Genomic DNA, 17,962 nt, shown 5'->3' with positions numbered 1-17,962 from the left:
ATGTTGGCATGAAATCGAGTATCCTTCTTTTTCTCTTCCTTAAACTTTGATCTACCTTCCAATAGTAGTATGAATCATCAAAAGAATAAGGTATTTCAAATATGCTCTTCTGGAAGAAGGTAATCAAATTCAATATGAGTATTGTCAAGTGAATAATAATAAGAATAATAAAAAAGATATAAAGAAGTAACTAATTACTCATACTCTGTTCCTTTTATTTTGGTTAAACTTTCTCTTTGGATTAGCCCATGGTTCCGGTGAGATAAAAGAAAAATCGAAAACTATTTTTGATATTTATTACGTTCTTCTTCTTTTCATGATTAGAGCGGATGGATCCAATACAAAAACTTATGTCATTGGTATTGCCGGTAAGTCAACAACAAAGAAGAATAAGACTTTGGGAACGCGAGAAAGACTAAAAAGTACTTCATTTATATATATATATATATATATATATATTTCTACTTGACTAATTAGGTGGTAGTGGAAGTGGAAAGACAAGTGTAGCCGAGTAAGTATATAGAAAGGTACAAAGAGGAGGAATGGACTAACAACTTTTCACTTTGACTAAGACGTATCTTGAAGAATTTGAATGTACCTTGGGTGGTTATTATCTCTATGGATTCTTTCTACAACGTCTTGACTGCAGAACAAAGTGCTTTAGCTCACCAAAAGTAAGTTTAAAAAAATAGAATAGGATTGAATTATACTCACACATCCAAACATTGTCTTTTTTTTTTCTTTATATATATAGTAATTTTGATTTTGATCATCCTTCTGCTTTTGACTATGATTTATTATATGAATGTCTCTGCAAATTGAAAAATGGTAAATCAATCGAACTTCCTATCTACAACTTCTCAAAACATGCTCGTGAAGACAAGACAACTTCTATCTATGGTGCCAATGTTATTATCTTTGAAGGAATTTTTGCACTTTATGATCAAAAGATTCGTGACTTGATGGATTTAAAAGTAAAGGGAAGAAAAATGGACCCTTTGATCAGTATGTTCATCCTTTTTTTTTTTTTTTTTTTTTTTTTTAAATTCATAGATCTTTGTTGATACCGATGCTGATATCCGCTTGGCTAGACGATGTAAGATGAATGATAAGAAAAGAAAAGTAGAGATTTGGTATCATTTAATGACGTTGATTATTATTATAGTACAACGAGATATTGCTGAACGTGGTCGTGATCTTCAGGGCATTCTGGACGTAAGTTTTATTTAACAGATTGTACATATAAATCTAACCATTTTCTTTTCTTTTCTTATTCTTCATCATCGTAATAGCAATATACACGATTTGTCAAGCCATCTTATGATGATCATGTCCATCCTACTGTGAAATATGCAGATGTGGTAAGTATATCAAGCAATTCAATTAAAAAAAAAAAAGACTGAAACTAATTATGATCACTATTGTTTCAAAACTTGATAGATCGTTCCTCGTGGTCTGGAAAATGTAGTAGCTATCGATTTGATTACCAAACATGTACAACGCCAATTGAATGAAAAAGAGCTTCATTTACGGTGGGACTTGGCCAATTCTTCCTTTAGTCATGAAATACCCGAAGAAGTGACCGTGTTACCTCCTACCAATCAAATTAGAGTAAGTACAAAAAGAATATAGATATAATCAGTGATATAGATTCATAAATATATTTGTTGGATGTAGGGAATGCATACAATTTTGCGTGACAAGAATACTCCAAGAGACGAATTTGTGTTTTATTCTGAGAGATTATCAAAATTGATTGTGGAATGGTAAATACAGAAAAGAAAAAAAAAACAATGAATAGAATGTCTCATCCTTTTTTTTTTTTGAATTATATGAAAATAGTGGTTTAGGTTTGCTGCCTTCAGAAGAAACGACAGTGACAACTCCTATAGGTAAACCATATCATGGCCTAGCATTTACATCTCAAATCTGTGGTGTTTCTATTTTACGTGCTGGTGGTACCATGGAAGAAGGATTACGACGTGTGTGCAATGATGTGATCATTGGGAAATTGTTGATTCAAACTGATCCAAGTACTGGAGAACCTCAGGTATTTTTTTGTTTTTTATTATCCCTCAAGAAACAACAAGGAGGATTTTACAATAACTGATATTGATTTGTTTTATAGTTACATTACTGCAAATTACCACAGGATGTCAGACAACGTCATGTTTTACTTATGGTAAATTAAAAAAAAAAACCCCTATTTTAACTTGTTCTTTCCTAATTCTATTCAACTTTTTATTTATCTATAGGATGCAACTATTGGTACTGGTGCAGCAGGTTTGATGGCCATTCGAGTTTTATTAGATCATGAAGTGCCGGAAGTAAGAAACTTTTTATATATAACAACAGAAGTACATGAAAAGTTCATGTATCTCTTCTTTTTTTTTTTTTTTTTTATTTATTTAGCAAAATATTATCTTCTTGAGCTTCTTATCCGCCCCTATTGGTTTGAATGTGATCAAGAAAGCATTCCCTAAGGTTAAAATTGTGACTTCAATGGTAGATCCAGTATTGTCAAAAGAAAAATTATGGATTGAACCTGGTATTGGCAACTTTGGGGGTAAGTTCATCATCATATATATATATATATATATATATATATTATATATATATTGATATATTTGAGACTTATTATCTTGTTTTTATTATTATTATTCAATAGATCGGTACTTTGGAACTGAATTATGATAGAATTTCTCTGGATGACTTTTTTGTTGTTGTTGTTTCTTTTATGGTGATTACATTTTAGACATGTGGATGGTCTTGAATTACATATATGGATGTAGAAATCTTTTATTATCTTAGCCTGTGTTAGTTTTGGTTTTTATCGGAAGCATGAATAAAAATCATTTTTTTATATGTGTTGTAATTCATGATGTTGATATCATATGAATGGCAAAATGATATCTGATGTGTGACAATGGTCGAAGAGTAATGATGAATGATTATGATGAGAGAGGAGGGATGATGGTAACTCTTTCCCTTTGTATTGCAATTGTATTTAGCCTGATTGCCTTGTTTTTTTTTTTTTTTTTTTTGAGTGTTACAACATATCATCGAGTGAACATCTTAAATCAAATAAGGTTTTCACCTACTTATAGGGGAAAGGGAGGAGATCACAGGTAAAAATGTTGATGTGAAGCGCCAAATAAAAAGGCAATAAATGTCATTTTCATATTACATAATGATAGTTTCTAGACATTTCATCATATTCATTGATTCCCCCCTGCGTCTTTTTGTGGATTTTCATTATGGCCAATTGACCTTAACATATAATGAATCCATATCATTGGTTTCTTTTTTTTTCAATGATGATAATCCATATCATTATTATCAATGTTCAAAAAAAAAAAAAAAAGAAATATGTGGCCTTTTTTTCTTCACACTTGAATGATCATTTTTAGATACATAAAGATGTCATAGTGAATTTGAAAAAGGAGACAAAGGGATTTCGTTGTCAATTTGCCACAGATCGCCACCAAAATGATTTGTTCATAAAATGGAAATGTACGAAGAGGTCTAAAGACACGATTTACTTTTATTCAAATGTTTCATTTGATAATGATGATAGAAGATGATGGATGATGATTGTGCTTGTAATTTTTTTTTTCTTTTATATAAAAAAAGTTGTTCATCATCCAAATATAGTAGCTTACAATGTGTATAAAAATGTGTCTCTCTTTGTGCTAATCAAATTTCCTTTTTTTTTTTTTCCCTTTTCTTTCATATTTTCTTCATTCTATACTCTAAAAAGATGTTATTATCTGATGGATTAAATCCTCTTTTGGTTGTAATTGGTAATCACCTATCTGCAGTATATTGTACTAACTGATGGATGATGTCAATAGACATTAAAGGTATGAAAGTGATGATTTATATTTATTATGTGAAATCGATGAATTTGATATATTGGATTTAGATAGGCTGTATAAAAGTCAAAATTTGTGAATAATATGACAAAATCAAAAGATTATCAATAAATAGAATAAAAAAAAAATATTTCTAAAAGAAGAGATAATGATGATGTATGGAAATAAATATTGAATAATGATAATAAATTTTACTATATATTTTTTTCTTTTTTGATTGAAAAGATATAGTATGAAAGGATCATCCTTTATTGGGTCTCCGCAATTACAACTTTATCAAAAGATTTTTAGATAATTATATTATATAAATATGAAAAAGGGTCCAAAATTCTACATGCATAAAAGAAAAAAAAAAGTAGTGCATTAAAAAATATTAAAACATTTTGATATTTTTTTTTCTTTGTTTAGTTATTTAGTCAGGGTAGTGAATTATAGAAAAAGTAACCAATTAAGAGATATCATTAGGGATTAAGTAAGTAAGTTCCATATTTTCATTATGAAATTACTGAGTCAGGTTAAAACTTATTTTTTTCTCCTTTTAAACTAGGATGATTTTGCTATGAAATGAAATAATAGGTAAGATAGATTTTTGTATGTGTGTGTGTCAATACAATGTTTTTGTGTATCCTTTTCCCCTTTTTTCTAACTCCTCACTTTTTTTTTTTTTTCTCTCTCTCACTTTTTTTTATTTTTTTTTTTTATTATTATTGTTTTCGCTGTTTGTTCTCTCTTTATCTTTTTTTTTTCCGCAACTATCTATATTTGTTTTTTTTTTTTTTGCTTTATTTTTATTTGCCACCATTCTTTACTATTCATGACTTTAATCTTAACAAAAACGTGTCACCATGCGTTATTAGTGGCTATTGAAGAAGGTACACATATGAATCATATTATTAAGTTAATATGAAACAAGATGGATTTTTTTTTCTTTTTTAGTTACTGAGTCTTCTTTTTTTTTTTTTCTAATTAGGTATTGGTTTTCCTTCACTTGGAGATCGTGATCTTTTTATTCATAGTCGTTTAGAACTTCACTTACCAGAAACAGTAGGCGACCTCATACCACCACCAACTATTATTTCTACCAAACCAACTAAACTCGTATCCGATCCTCAATGGCGTACCACTTTAGTCTACTTTTTATCGGCAAAACTTCTACGACGACTAAGGCGACGACAAGCTCAAGTGACTTTACAGATAAGAGCTATGGCAGAACAAGGCGACACAAAAGAAATAGGTTTAGCAAGTTTACGAGTGGATCAAGCAAAAATCATTAAAATGGTACAAGGTGAACGATCACTCAGTATAGTCAAGAATTATGTAGTCGACAAAGGGGAATGGAAACCAATTACAAAAGAAGGGATGAGTCGTGCACAGATCAAGGCTGGATTATTTATTGTTGACATGCCACCTCCTGCTGGTGAACGACATAGACAAGTAGCTACTCCTCTAAGGAATCCAATCATACACAACAAACAAATGGAAGATGAATTAGGATTGGAAATATATTCAGCTGATACAAGTGATTGTTTAACAACAAATTCATCATCAAGGGATACTGATGATGATGATGATGATTCTCACCAAGTAAAACAACAAACACCACCACCAACTTCTTCTTTACTACATCATCATCATCATGTTAAGAAACAATGGATCAATGCTATATCAACACCAACATCACCATTATCAACATCACCTTCTCCAACACCATCACTTTCCAGTACAACTACCTCTCTTCAAGTTTGTCATCGAAAAAAAGATCAATTAACTTATCTTCAAATTGGGAATGGATCACAGAGATATAGTTTTGTTTTACGGATTGTGGAAGCTACAGCAGTTATGTCTTTGATACCATCTAAACTTCGTACTCTCGATACACGGAACTTTTTACAATATACATTCTCAGAATGGCAAGTGAAGCATCATGTGTATACAACAGGAAATTCATGGCAAATCACAGATCCACCCATGTGTCTTGCTTTACAAGGTCATTTACACGATTTACAACAATGGCTTTCTCATCAAGGTCAGATTGAAATATGTTTAGTATTAATGGATAAAACAACACAATTGGAACATACAATTGGTAAAGCTATGGTAAGATTGAAAGGATGGTGTCCATTGGGTATTCAACAAGCTTCTTTTCCTATACATGATCGATCGAATCGTTTACATGTGGATCAACCTTATCAATTTGCTCGAGTGACTATTCAACTTGGATTGACTGAAGGATGGGGGGATGAAGATCGACAAGAAGATGGATCATTAAAAAGATCTCATAGTGAAAGTGATGACACCCTTGTACAACAACAACCTCAATATATACAAATTCAATCAAAATCAAATTCAATAAAATATTAGTTTTTTTTTTTTTTTTTTGGTTTTGTCTCGTGAATGTCTTTTTTTGGCAGTATGATGATATTTTTGATGAATGTGATCGGATGACCCTTTTTTTTTTTTACAGCAAAAAAAAAAAGAAAAAAAGAAAGCGAGGCGGAAAGTGAAATGACGAAGGACGGACCAAGAAAAAAAAATATTTTTTTTGTTTCTCTCCAACATCTTAAACTTTTTTTTTCTCTCTCTATTGTATTCCTCTTTGTTCCACAACAAAATTCCATAGCATATTCTTCATTGTTACACCTTCCTTTGTATATATATATAAACTTCTACTTCCTTTTTTTTTTCTAAAAAAGAATCGCTTGTAATGGCACAGGTGAATAATAGTGGTAGTAGCAGTAGGGCAAATAGTCCTCCTCATACCCCAAGTCGTTCTAGATCCAACAGTATTATGAGAGGTTTATTGGAATCTCCCGCTTTAAATCCTCAACAACCTACTCCTACCAGAAGAAATACCACCAATGATAATCTTTTATCTCGTTTGCCCAGTCTTCATCATCATCACCATCACGAAGAATCTCCTTTATCTGCTCAATCCTTGAACCAACTCTCCGATGCCCAGTTATCAAACAAACCTGAAGACTATGAACTTAAAGAACCGATTGGTAAGTATTTTTTTTTATTACTTTCATATTACTCTTACTTAATCTCTTCTCTATTTTTTTTAAGGTTATGGCTCTTCTGCTGTCGTATATGCTGCGCTTTACAAACCAAGCAATAGAAAAGTAGCAATGAAGGTGATTGATCTGGACATGTTTGAAAGAAACCAAATTGACGAACTTCGAGTAAGTTTTTCTTTTCTTTTTTTTTTTTTTTTTTAAGAAAATCAATCTATAGTTCTTTCCTTTATTTATTAAATCTCTTTCTCTTTCTCTCTCTCTCTCTCTTTTTTTTTTTTCCTGTTAGCGTGAAACGGCTTTGATGGCTTTATCGAAACACCCTAATGTTTTACGTGTCTATGGCTCCTTTGTTAGTGGTTCCAAATTATATATCATCACACCTTATTTATCTGCTGGATCTTGTTTGGATATAATGAAAACTTCTTACCCTGATGGATTTGATGAAATCACTATTGCCACAATTTTGAAACAAGCATTGGAAGGATTAATCTATTTACACAAGAATGGTCATATTCATCGAGATGTCAAAGCAGGAAATTTATTGATGGATGAATATGGTTTGGTACAGTTGGCTGATTTTGGTGTCTCAAGTTCTTTAACTGAAAATAATGAAGTTCGGAAAACCTTTGTTGGCACAGTAAGTTTACAAAAAAAAAAAAAAAAGGTATTATGGATTTAGTTTAAATCATACTCTCTTCTTTTACAAAGCCCTGTTGGATGGCACCTGAAGTGATGGAACAAGCTGGATATGATTTCAAAGCAGATATATGGAGTTTTGGCATTACAGCTATCGAATTAGCTACTGGTCACGCGCCCTTTGCGAAATATTCTCCCATGAAGGTACTTATGATGACTCTATCTCAAGATCCTCCCACTCTGTCTCGTGAAAATGCCAAACACAAGTTCTCCAAAATGATCAAGGAAATGATTGATACTTGTTTACAAAAAGATCCCAAAAAAAGGTAACTAATGATATATATATATATATATATGTAATAGTATCATTCCAATTTATTTATTTATTTTATTATTATTATCATTATCATGATGTTAGACCTACAGCCGAAAAATTATTACAACATCCATTCTTTCGACAAGCCAAAAGAAAGGATTTTTTGATGAAAAGTGTTTTGACTCATGTACCAGCTTTGGATCGTCGACCACATAAAAAAGTCCCTCAAAAACATATCACTTTTGAATCAACAGATCAATGGGATTTCGATACCCTTTCTGACAATGAAGATGCCACCAAAAACATAACGACTCCTACAACTACTACTACTACAACAACAACATCACCACCACCACCGCCCCAACCAACAACAACAACAACAACTGCAACTGCAACTGCAACAGATGATACTTCTACTTCTCCAACGACACCTGGAAACAAAAAGCATATCTCTTTTGGAAACGTTGTTATCAAATCATTACCTCAACACAATGATAAATCATCTCCTATTGAAGTACCTGATTCATCCACTTCCCCATCAAGCAAATCCACTTCTCCTGATCTTATTGTACCTACACCTCATAGAAAATCAAGGTTTGTCGTTGGCGAAAATCAAATCGAACAGCTTAATGCAGCTCCAACAAATCAACATTCCATGTCATCTATCAACGAACAATCAATACCACAACTCTCAGCCACTTTATTTAGTCCAACTGAAAAGGAAGGTGTTGGCTTAGGTATTTCTGGAGCCACTGCTACTCCACCTATATCATCATCATCAACATCATCAGTTTCTGGTCAAGAAGTTAAGAAAGGTCGATTTAGTGTCAATCAAACCTCACAACGGACAGCCTCGGTATCAACACCTTCTTTGGAAAGTGGTAATTCGGATTCATCTATACCTAGTGGGAATACAACAACTGCCGTCATCGCAAAGCCAACAGCTACGCCAATAACAACGCCATCGATGGATCCACATGATATCAAATCTACTCCAGTCGCTCGTGTTGGTAGTAGTGACAGTTTACGAAAATCAAGATTTGCTGTGCATCATTCTCCTATGGCCACTACGGAAAAAGTAGTATTACCTGAGTCTTTACCTCTTTCAAGAAATCCATCCGTCTGTGGTAGTTTACCCAATGGTAAAGTCAGTCGATTCTCTGTAGCAAAAGATGATTCTGGAACTAAAAATGAAGGCACTTGGCATGGACAAGAACCAGCTTCTAGTTTATCAAGAGAATCAAGTTTATTATCCCACGATACTCCCAATTCTACTATCTTGTCAGAAGGTCGAAAGAAAGGTCGTTTCCAATTATCTGGTATTGGTGATATGAAGTTCGATAAGGATTCTACTGGCTACATGGAATCACCTCAATCATCTGTATCATCTTACTCTCCAAACTCCTCTTTTTCCCGTGGTCAATCTTCGAGATTCTTTGATCCTTCTGTACCATCAATGGTCTACTATCATATGGAAAATCTCTACAAACAAGCCGAAGCTCAAAAAGTTTTATTGCACGATATGCTATCTGGATTGTCACTTCTCACTGGACAACAGCCTCCTTCTTCTTCTTCATCCACCACGAAATTCAATATAAATGATAACAAGGTTCATGATGGTGTGCGATCACGTTCTGGCTCTCTCAGTAATGAAATTTCTCATACTTTTGTAAGCTTTTTTTTTTTTTTTTTTTTTTTTTTTTTTGTCTCTTCTGATCATATGTATTAACTTGTATTATATTCGTTAGGATCATCTTCAATATTTGCTTCAGGTATCATGCAAGGAAAGGGAACAACTACAAAAGGAAAATGATAGCTTGAAACGTGAATTGGATCGATTAAGACGATCGTTAGGAAACAACGTGCAAAGCAGCGGCAACAGACAAGGCTCGGCTACTCCAAACATGGGATCTTCGGCAAATGAAGTCTCTTCCTTACCAACCAAAACGCCATCAACCACATTGGAACCTGTTGTCGATCCATTACCACCATCTCCTTTGGAATATTTTGTACCTTCTCGCCCTCATACCACCTCACCTTCTACAACAACACTAGACTCTGACAAACTAAAGTCTGCCAGTGCCACTACTCATTTGCCAGGTGGAAGCTCCCCACTTCGATCCAATCAAGTTTCTGATGAATCCATTGACAATAAGGAAAATGATCTGAACAACAAAAACAACACAAGCGAATCAACAACTTTGGATTCTGGTCATTCCTCCATTCTTCCTACACCTTCTTCATCTTACACCTGGGTGTCAAAATCTACCAATGCTCCGGAAGCATTGCATCATGTGTCATCTCCTTGAATACTTTTATGCCTGTTCAAAGCAGTACTTAGCTAGTCCCCCCCCTTGTATATATAATATAGTTTGTTTATTATTATTCTTTTTTACCTTTTATCAAAACAATGAATCAATAAAAAAAAAAACAGCCTTGACTACTACATATGTGATTATAATAATAATAAAAAAAAAACAAACTTGTTTTTATTGACTATACAAAAAATAAAACTCTGTCTATTGTTTACACTAGCTATACTTGATCAAATGAATGGATGGGGGGGGGGAATATATGTAAAAGAATCATCAAATCGAACGGAGTACCTTTTTCAAAATATTGATAAACATTGGTTGAAAATGAGGAACATTCTTGAAACCTATGAATGGAATATACATACATTAGAAATATCAAATGACAATATATATTTATATTTCATTACTTGGAAAATAGTTGACATCTACAACATAATAGTCATTGGTACCAGATTCAAGTAAAACATCAAAACCAAAAAACGTCAATCCCTAATAAAATATGTTATTTTCCTTATACACATTTGATTTGTACTTCTTACCAATTGTTTCTGTAATAAATCTGCTATCCTTTGTAATCGATCATGATCTATATGTGCTTGTTTCTGTGTTTGAAGATCATCTGTAGTGAGTAACCATTGTCGAAAAGAATCCAATGTGCTACTGGGCTTTTGAGTTACTGCTGATGATGAGGTATTGAATTGCTTGGGTAAGGCTTGACTATCAAAATGCACTATATCTATTTGTAATAAATAAGAAAAACCATTTCGAATGATATCAATCAAGCGCCATTTTTTTTTTTTTATGTACTTACCGGCATCTTCCGTGATATTGATAAATGAAGGTCGAGTTGATACATGGATTTCTCCATCAGCTACATATACCTTAACAATAATCCCATCATGTTGAATGAATTCCTGGATAATTACTTGTTCACTGTCTTGGTAATGTTCCATCAAATTTGTCGTTAAATGTCGAGGTGAAGGTATAATAGTCATCTGGTGGGCTTCGGTGGATGAGCAAGCAGACCTGCGTTTGCACATAATCTATACATATACCCAAAAGAAAAAGAAAAAGTCAGTTAGATTTGAACCTTCCAGTACAAATAGATATATAAAATTTTGACGTGTCTTACCGGAAATGACAATTTTCCTACTACTTGAGAGATGGACTTGATAGAATCTAAAGCGATATGACGAGGAATGTTGAAAAGAGGATCTAATATTTCATATAATAACAAAACAATGTCAAACAAAAATCAAAGATCTATATAATCTATTATTCTTTGTTGTTATTTTCTTACGTTCTCCGGTGACACAGCAACGTAAATGGTTAAACACCATCAGTCGATCCAGTACTTTCTCTATATTTTCCCATTGATCTAACACAATCACCTCTGGATGGTTTCTACAGTATGCCTATATAAGAAATAAAAAAAAAAAATACATTAAAATAAATGATTAATCCTTAGAGTTATCATAACATATCATTCAATATTGATTGTCGACATTACCATAAATCGATCATAGTCCTTTCGAGCCTGATCATCGCCTCGTTTCATCTTGGAGACAACATCGGTCATTTTGTGCACTATAAGATCTACATGTCCTTGTTCTTCCATTGATTGTGAAATATCCAAGTGTATAATCCGTATACCTTGTTGACTAAGAAGAAGAAGAAGAAAAAAAAAATTGAGTTTATGAAGGTGGAAAGAAAGAAATGTACACATTATGAAAATTGGATTTACCTTGCATAATCTTCTATACCAATGAATCCAGATCGTTCCACTTTTTTCCGTGTAAATACCAATCCAACCGTCCAACGGGGTACTGGCCGAGTCATATCAATTTTTCATTAAAAAAAAAAAAGAAAGAAAGAAAGAAAAAGAGAGAAAGTCAAAAAGAACAATGATAATTTTGACAGAGGAGTTTGAAATATATATAGTAAGGTACCCTTCTCAATCCGAGGATGCTTTCCAACGTGAACATAAAGAAGGCATTATCGTTGTCATTCACTATTTTCTATTACTTCTCCATCATACGATCAGCCCAATACCACTCAATCGTTCTATTCAATAATTCTTTTATGATTCCAAGGAACGGCAGTATGATCAAAATAAAAAAGAAGGATTTTTGACACTGAGCTCTTTTCCACACTTGATGTTCACATAAATCTTTCAAAAGTATCAATGTAAACAAAAGTCGTTTATTATTGTAAAATGATACAAAAAAAAAAGGAACATAAGAGAATGATGAGAATATTTGTACAAAAAAAAAAAAATAGATGTCTAAATAGAAAAAGAGAAAATAAAATTAAAATGGAATGATTAGGAATGAATGAGAATGTATCTAACTAACTAACTATATATATATATATGTGTGAGAGAGAGAGAGAGAGAAATTTAAGGAAGCCACATTTGCCAACCATGTACAGTAGCACGTACTTGTTCATCTCCAGGATCTTCTTCAAACATGACATGCATTTTTTTGGTGATAAAATGATCTGTTTTGAATCCATAGCCAATAGCGTCACGATCATCTGGATCCACTTGTTCAAGTACAGGTCGTTCAGCAATTTTAAAAAATTCCAAATCACGATGGGCTAAATGAGGACGATGATGAGTATAAAATACATAAACTCGACCGGTGACTGGAGTGAGTAATTGTCGACATGTTTTCAATAAAGCATGGTGTTGTGAATGATTAAAGACTAAATCGCTAAGAATAATTACATCATAAGTTGTACGTCCTTTTGGTAATTGTGCTTCGAGTTGATCCGTACTTGTGCCCCAAATATATCCCTACAAATAAATCATTCATTAATGCTTCCATACCAACAACGTTTAACACTTTTTTTTTTTTTTTTTTTTTTTTTTTTTAGTACATACCAGTACAGAGACAGTATCAGATGGTATAAGTGATCCCAGGTTTTGATCCACATTGTATTGAATATTTTCGAGAAGTTCAGAGTCAGGGTAATCGGTCACGACAATCTTGGTAGGTTGATGAATAGCAGCTACTAAACTTGGAAGAGCACCTCCAGCGCCAAGTTCCAATATGGTTTTGTTCTGTACTAGTTGTGGTCGCTGATCAAATAGAGAAGCAAACACTTTGGAAGCATTCCAAAGATGGTGTGCCCATAAAGGGTGTGAGCCCACCAGGCGGATATGAAAAGTTTTTACAATATCTACATAAAGAAACAAAAAGTGAATAAAAAAATATACACATATGACTTTTTCGAATTAATAAAAAAAAAAAAATAGAATTTTACCATTGTCCTTTACAAAAGCAACATCACGATGGTAAGTTTCAGTAGAATTGGGTACTTGAATGATAGTTTCTTCGTCTTCCTAATATAGAAAAGAAAGGATGAGTATATACATTGACCAATAACAATCCATTTTTTTTTTTTAAAAAAAAGAAAAGTTCATTATTCGTTTACCCCAAACAAGTCACCAGCAAACCCATCTTCTTCATCAGAGGACATTATCAAAAAGTCTATTTCAATAAAGGGATAAAAGATAAAAGAAAAAGAATAAAAAAAAAAAAAAGAATGATGAGGGGAAAAAAAACTCGATTAAGTGGTTAGTGTGGCTTTTCCTCTTCTTTTTTTAAAATGGCGCTAGTTTTCATGCATATTGAGCAGGAACTTTTCTTCAGAACATGATCATAACAAAAAATAATTTTTATTTGGTAAATTTATTGTTTTCCGTATAATAATAAAAAATAATAATACAAGATATTAATAAAATAATAATACAAAATAATAATATTACATTTCTATCTAAAAAAAAAAGGTCTATTTCTTTTCTATTCCATATAAATAAACATGATCCGAGTAAGCCTTCAAATACAAATCATCACAAGTACCATGAGTGTATGTCCATTTATAAGGTAAACTGGGTAATCGTTGGAAAGTAGAAGGTTTGTACCAAAGTGGAAGAATGAATGGACTATCTTGTTGCTTGTCTGATGATGATGATTCCTTGACCTCTACCCGTAACGTGATTCCTCTATCCATCGTTGATCCTATATCCCATCCAGTCACAACTAAAGTAATGTATTGTGTATCATCCATTGTTGTTATTTTTCGTATTGTAGGCGAAGAACAGGAAAATGGCACAGTAGTATCAAAGACAATGTCACCAAAGAAGACAGGTTGTTCACCATGGAGATATCGCCAAGAAGGTTGCGTTTGTTTCATCGTTTCCATATGCTGTTGATAAAATGAGTCGAATGTCTTTTTTAATCTATCCACAGAGCAAGGTGTCAATCGTAAAACAGAAGGATCGGAGGACATGGCGTACGGTCGGCGTACCAGTTGAACAGGGTCATAAGAATCCACCATATTACCTTTCGTGTCCACCATCACTCTCATCGTACTGGCTGAACTTGTACATTTTTTTTCAAGAGCTTGATTATGCGTAGCCAACATGTTTTCCACCAAAGCGAGTTCCCATTGTGGGTTGTATTTTGGACGTATTGCTTCCACCGATTCTAGATGACCATCCATAAAATAACCATTGTTAATCAGGGTTGATATGAATTCCTGTAGCGCTAACTGATGAGATCGTCGATCGTCCCACATAATGATATGTTGCAATGACGGTATCCGGGATCGTAGATGCAGGATGAAGCAGGCTTTGAAATCCATTGTTGTCGGAAAAATATCGGGTTGTTCATTGAAACCTAAATCCGTCTTGGTAGAAGACATATCAACAGACAAGGAAGGATCGGGGCGTAAACCAACCATATCAAATGTCAATTGTTTAGAGCATAACATTTGTTCCACCAGGGCCGCAAAAGGATGAGCGCGTCGTCCTGTCAAAAGAACCGTGACAGTATGAGGGTCTTGTATTGCTTGTCTTGCTGCTAGTACCACGTCTTCATTCCACCAACCTTCCCACTGAGCCAAACCATCATTTCCAACTTGCAAAGAACGAATGTCCCGCCAGAAACCAGGTCCAAATAAATTCTCCGTCGTTACTGCATTCACAAGGAAATCATCCCAAAGAGTACTACTGAGTAATGGCGATAGAAATAAAGTCGAATCAAAATCAAAGATAACGAGTTTTGTTAACGTTTCCTTGTTGACTTGGTTTTGACGCTGACCCAAAGGAGAGTGATAATACTGGTGTTCAAGAAGAGTCTAACAACAAAAATATTATTATAAGTCGCTAAGTATTTCTTTCTTTTTATTATTATTATTATTATTCTATCAGTTGCTTACCAGTTCCTGTTCTGTCAATTCAGTATGACTTGTTCGCATGTCTATAAAGAAGAGAGAAAAAAAAAAAAAAAGAAAAGAAAAGAAAAGAAAAGAAAAAAAAATGAAAAAGTATGGAGAAGACCGGGTTTACAAAGATGATTCATCCGATTTCACATGCGGACAAAAGATAAAAAAAAAAAATGAAATTTTTATTGATATAAAATAGGTACTAATATATGTAAAAATATAAAATAAATAAACTAATCATCATCATCATATTAAATGAACAATGTCGTTTTCCGCTTTGGATATTTCAGCATTGTTTGAATAAATAGTACCTAATAATAATAAAGCTTCCGCCCGCCTTGATCGTTCATTAGAGTCCACTGATTTATCTTGAAGTACCACATCACACACATTTCGTAGAGTTGCATCAATTTCAAACTTCACCATTTGCCATAAAGCTTCAAAAGACTATATATATGATAATATTTTTTTTGATTTTAATTAGTCATTTTCCTTTTATATTCTAATTGTGATTACCTTCTCTATTGACAGTTCTTCCAAATCCAGTTTATCATCTCTGTCTTGCTCGCATGCAGTTTTGGCACTTTCCATAGCTGTTTGTGCATCCATATTGATTTTGACTGTTTTCCATAATTCTTTTGTAATATACTTCTTTTCTTTTATTGCATAGTATATCCCAGGTAATCCACCACTTTTGACTCCAATATGTTCCTTTGCTTTCACCTTGTAGACCCGGCCTACCACATGAAGTAAAGCGTTACCATAGGGTTCCTGTTTAAGTGGTTTTGTGTGTTCTTGATATTGTTCTTCTACTTGTGTCAATTGATTGGAAGAAGGCTGAGTTGCTTCCACAAAAATCGAAAGTCTTTCTATTAATCGTGCTGATAATAGTTTCACCCGTTCTTTTTGTTGCTTTTCCGCTTGAGACATGAGAAGTTGTTCTTTTTCCTGTTCTGTTTTTGTTGGTGCCTTTTCTCCATATTTGCTACTTTGTTGCAAGAAGATGCCCACATTCAGTTCGCCAATAATATCTATATTAAGTGAAATACAACATAGGTTAATATAAGTTATATATATATATATATATATTTTTTTGGTTACTTACCTTGAAATGATTTACCACCATATAATCGAGAGAAAAATCTATAAGGATCAGGGAATCCTTCAGGCGGTTCAAGTCCTTTGTAACGCCCATATTGATCATATTTTTTCCTCAAGTCATCCTTTGATAGAATATGATATGCTTCAGAGATGATTTTAAACTATTGATAATAACAAAGATAAGTTAAAAGTTGATCAGGGATAAGTGATAAATCCTACCTTTTCTTCGGCCCCAGGAGATTTGTTCTTGTCAGGATGGTATTTCTACAAAAAAAAAAAAAAAAAAAAAAAATCGATAAGTAATTTTGAATGTTAATATTAGAAAGAAGAAAAATACATACAATGGCACATTTTCTATACAAAAAAGAAAAAAAAAGGAAAAAAAAAAAAAGTTGGTTAAAACGTTAATACTGCGCCTTTTTTTTTCCAATACTTACTTGTAAGCTTTCTTGATGGTCATGTATTCAGCATCGGTAGGGATTTCAAGTACGTCATAGTAATATGTATCTACAGGCATCATGTTTCGAGTTTCAGATATGATGTATAAAAGTATTGATGAGGAAAGAGAAAATAAAAAGAAAAGGAAAGAAACAACGGAGGAAGTGAAAATAAGGCATTTTTTTTTATTATTTGCGGTATTTCAATAAGGAAGTGGGGGCAATCAAATCAAAGGTATCAATGGTAAAGAATCTAAACTAAATATCATCCAATTGAGCATTGAATTCATCTAATTGAGCTTGTAGTTCTTGATTCTTGAGTTTCATTTCTTCAGTCTTTTGTTCTTGTGCTTGAAGTAAAGATTCCAATTGTTGTACCTTACGTTCAAAGTGTTCAGCCTTGACATCAGCTTCTCGGAAGCTATGAAGAATAATTTTATTTAAAAAAAAAAAAAAAAAAAAAAGAAAGAAAAAAAAGAAATAAATATATATATATTATATATTTTAAATATATGATGAACTTACTTTGCAGTTGTTTCACGTAGTGATCTATCCGAATTTTCCAATTCTTGTTCTAAGAGAGTGATACGACGTTGCGCAGCATCGTTATCTTTTTTCAAACCATCCCCATCCTCTTCCAAAGACTTAAGTTGTTGAATCTTTTCTCTACATGTTTCTACATCTTCTTCCAAATTCTTGTTACGATTGGCCAATGAAATAATCTCATGTTCTTGTTGCATCTTTTCTTGTTCCACCTGTTTCAGTTGTTCTTCTAATTCTAGTACACGAGCTTTGGCAGCATCAGCTTCAGCACGAACAGCATTGATTTTCTAATAATAATAATAATAAGTGTAAATAAGATTTATTTCAAACTATGTAATAATGTCATACTTCACGAAATTTCTCCATTGTTTGAAAAAAAAGAAAAGGAAAGAAAGGAGCGAATGAAATTAAAACGTGCTTTTTTATGTTTTTTTTAGCCCAGCTTAGAAAAAACATATGAAACGGTCATTCAAATATATAAAAAAAAAAA

General features: G+C 32.9%; 7 protein-coding genes across 7 annotated transcripts; 3 read left to right on the top strand and 4 right to left on the bottom strand.

Moving 5' to 3' along the window:
* Window positions 1-34: 34 nt before the first annotated feature.
* Window positions 35-2,865, top strand: BX664DRAFT_319354 (uridine kinase). The gene is made up of 16 exons (XM_051542927.1): window positions 35-119; window positions 246-257; window positions 325-368; window positions 478-511; window positions 573-674; window positions 755-974; window positions 1,054-1,096; window positions 1,166-1,215; window positions 1,293-1,361; window positions 1,441-1,611; window positions 1,678-1,766; window positions 1,843-2,050; window positions 2,129-2,182; window positions 2,256-2,327; window positions 2,413-2,566; window positions 2,669-2,865. The coding sequence occupies exons 1-16, from the start codon at window positions 70-72 to the stop codon at window positions 2,692-2,694; spliced, it is 1,398 nt and encodes a 465-aa protein (XP_051404269.1). The 5' UTR covers window positions 35-69; the 3' UTR covers window positions 2,695-2,865.
* Window positions 2,866-4,612: 1,747 nt separating this feature from the next.
* BX664DRAFT_319353 (uncharacterized protein) lies at window positions 4,613-6,248 on the top strand. Its single transcript, XM_051542926.1, has 2 exons — window positions 4,613-4,747; window positions 4,846-6,248. The coding sequence occupies exons 1-2, from the start codon at window positions 4,690-4,692 to the stop codon at window positions 6,234-6,236; spliced, it is 1,449 nt and encodes a 482-aa protein (XP_051404268.1). The 5' UTR covers window positions 4,613-4,689; the 3' UTR covers window positions 6,237-6,248.
* Window positions 6,249-6,442: 194 nt separating this feature from the next.
* Window positions 6,443-10,306, top strand: BX664DRAFT_271447 (uncharacterized protein). Its single transcript, XM_051541146.1, has 6 exons — window positions 6,443-6,877; window positions 6,942-7,057; window positions 7,179-7,529; window positions 7,601-7,854; window positions 7,947-9,513; window positions 9,593-10,306. Exons 1-6 carry the CDS (start codon window positions 6,580-6,582, stop codon window positions 10,151-10,153), a joined length of 3,147 nt encoding a protein of 1,048 aa, XP_051404267.1. The 5' UTR covers window positions 6,443-6,579; the 3' UTR covers window positions 10,154-10,306.
* Window positions 10,307-10,432: 126 nt separating this feature from the next.
* Window positions 10,433-11,499, bottom strand: BX664DRAFT_363041 (inositol-tetrakisphosphate 1-kinase; the record flags this gene model as incomplete). The annotated part of the gene is made up of 6 exons (XM_051548354.1): window positions 10,433-10,503; window positions 10,567-10,648; window positions 10,699-10,895; window positions 10,971-11,202; window positions 11,292-11,374; window positions 11,460-11,499. The coding sequence occupies 6 exons, from the start codon at window positions 11,497-11,499 to the stop codon at window positions 10,433-10,435; spliced, it is 705 nt and encodes a 234-aa protein (XP_051404266.1).
* An 834-nt stretch (window positions 11,500-12,333) lies between these two features.
* BX664DRAFT_381371 (putative methyltransferase-domain-containing protein) lies at window positions 12,334-13,698 on the bottom strand. Its single transcript, XM_051548955.1, has 4 exons — window positions 13,598-13,698; window positions 13,427-13,505; window positions 13,044-13,342; window positions 12,334-12,956 (listed from the first exon to the last, which is right to left on the bottom strand). The coding sequence occupies exons 1-4, from the start codon at window positions 13,640-13,642 to the stop codon at window positions 12,558-12,560; spliced, it is 822 nt and encodes a 273-aa protein (XP_051404265.1). The 5' UTR covers window positions 13,643-13,698; the 3' UTR covers window positions 12,334-12,557.
* Window positions 13,699-13,827: 129 nt separating this feature from the next.
* On the bottom strand, window positions 13,828-15,430 carry BX664DRAFT_271439 (uncharacterized protein). Its single transcript, XM_051541145.1, has 2 exons — window positions 15,386-15,430; window positions 13,828-15,304 (listed from the first exon to the last, which is right to left on the bottom strand). Exons 1-2 carry the CDS (start codon window positions 15,422-15,424, stop codon window positions 13,955-13,957), a joined length of 1,389 nt encoding a protein of 462 aa, XP_051404264.1. The 5' UTR covers window positions 15,425-15,430; the 3' UTR covers window positions 13,828-13,954.
* A 91-nt stretch (window positions 15,431-15,521) lies between these two features.
* BX664DRAFT_377015 (X-domain of DnaJ-containing-domain-containing protein) lies at window positions 15,522-17,858 on the bottom strand. Its single transcript, XM_051548750.1, has 7 exons — window positions 17,821-17,858; window positions 17,455-17,759; window positions 17,308-17,350; window positions 16,712-16,756; window positions 16,497-16,653; window positions 15,908-16,422; window positions 15,522-15,838 (listed from the first exon to the last, which is right to left on the bottom strand). The coding sequence occupies exons 1-7, from the start codon at window positions 17,836-17,838 to the stop codon at window positions 15,638-15,640; spliced, it is 1,284 nt and encodes a 427-aa protein (XP_051404263.1). The 5' UTR covers window positions 17,839-17,858; the 3' UTR covers window positions 15,522-15,637.
* Window positions 17,859-17,962: the final 104 nt, after the last annotated feature.

This window comes from Halteromyces radiatus (genome assembly GCF_025201355.1).
Source record: "Halteromyces radiatus strain CBS 162.75 chromosome Unknown BX664scaffold_1, whole genome shotgun sequence".
NCBI classification, from domain to species: Eukaryota; Fungi; Mucoromycota; class Mucoromycetes; order Mucorales; family Cunninghamellaceae; genus Halteromyces; species Halteromyces radiatus.
The sequence above is the reverse complement of the archived record's forward strand: the minus strand, read 5'-3'. Positions and strand labels throughout refer to the sequence as shown.

Bases quoted from the DNA above. Each gene is read 5' to 3' on its own strand.
- BX664DRAFT_319354 (XM_051542927.1), top strand. From the start codon at position 70: ATGAATCATCAAAAGAATAAGGTATTTCAAATATGCTCTTCTGGAAGA. The intron at 2,051-2,128 runs GTATTTTTTTGT...TTTGTTTTATAG, and splicing joins CAAGTACTGGAGAACCTCAG to TTACATTACTGCAAATTACC. The intron at 2,567-2,668 runs GTAAGTTCATCA...ATTATTCAATAG, and splicing joins TGGTATTGGCAACTTTGGGG to ATCGGTACTTTGGAACTGAA.
- BX664DRAFT_319353 (XM_051542926.1), top strand. From the start codon at position 4,690: ATGACTTTAATCTTAACAAAAACGTGTCACCATGCGTTATTAGTGGCT. The intron at 4,748-4,845 runs GTACACATATGA...TTTTCTAATTAG, and splicing joins ATTAGTGGCTATTGAAGAAG to GTATTGGTTTTCCTTCACTT.
- BX664DRAFT_271447 (XM_051541146.1), top strand. From the start codon at position 6,580: ATGGCACAGGTGAATAATAGTGGTAGTAGCAGTAGGGCAAATAGTCCT. The intron at 6,878-6,941 runs GTAAGTATTTTT...ATTTTTTTTAAG, and splicing joins TGAACTTAAAGAACCGATTG to GTTATGGCTCTTCTGCTGTC. The intron at 7,058-7,178 runs GTAAGTTTTTCT...TTTTCCTGTTAG, and splicing joins ACCAAATTGACGAACTTCGA to CGTGAAACGGCTTTGATGGC.
- BX664DRAFT_381371 (XM_051548955.1), bottom strand. From the start codon at position 13,642: ATGTCCTCTGATGAAGAAGATGGGTTTGCTGGTGACTTGTTTGGG. The intron at 13,506-13,597 runs GTAAACGAATAA...TTTCTATATTAG, and splicing joins TTGCTGGTGACTTGTTTGGG to GAAGACGAAGAAACTATCAT. The intron at 12,957-13,043 runs GTATGTACTAAA...ATTTATTTGTAG, and splicing joins CTGATACTGTCTCTGTACTG to GGATATATTTGGGGCACAAG.
- BX664DRAFT_271439 (XM_051541145.1), bottom strand. From the start codon at position 15,424: ATGCGAACAAGTCATACTGAATTGACAGAACAGGAACTG. The intron at 15,305-15,385 runs GTAAGCAACTGA...TTTTGTTGTTAG, and splicing joins AATTGACAGAACAGGAACTG to ACTCTTCTTGAACACCAGTA.
- BX664DRAFT_377015 (XM_051548750.1), bottom strand. The intron at 16,654-16,711 runs GTAGGATTTATC...TATTATCAATAG, and splicing joins CTCCTGGGGCCGAAGAAAAG to TTTAAAATCATCTCTGAAGC. The intron at 16,423-16,496 runs GTAAGTAACCAA...CACTTAATATAG, and splicing joins TGGTGGTAAATCATTTCAAG to ATATTATTGGCGAACTGAAT.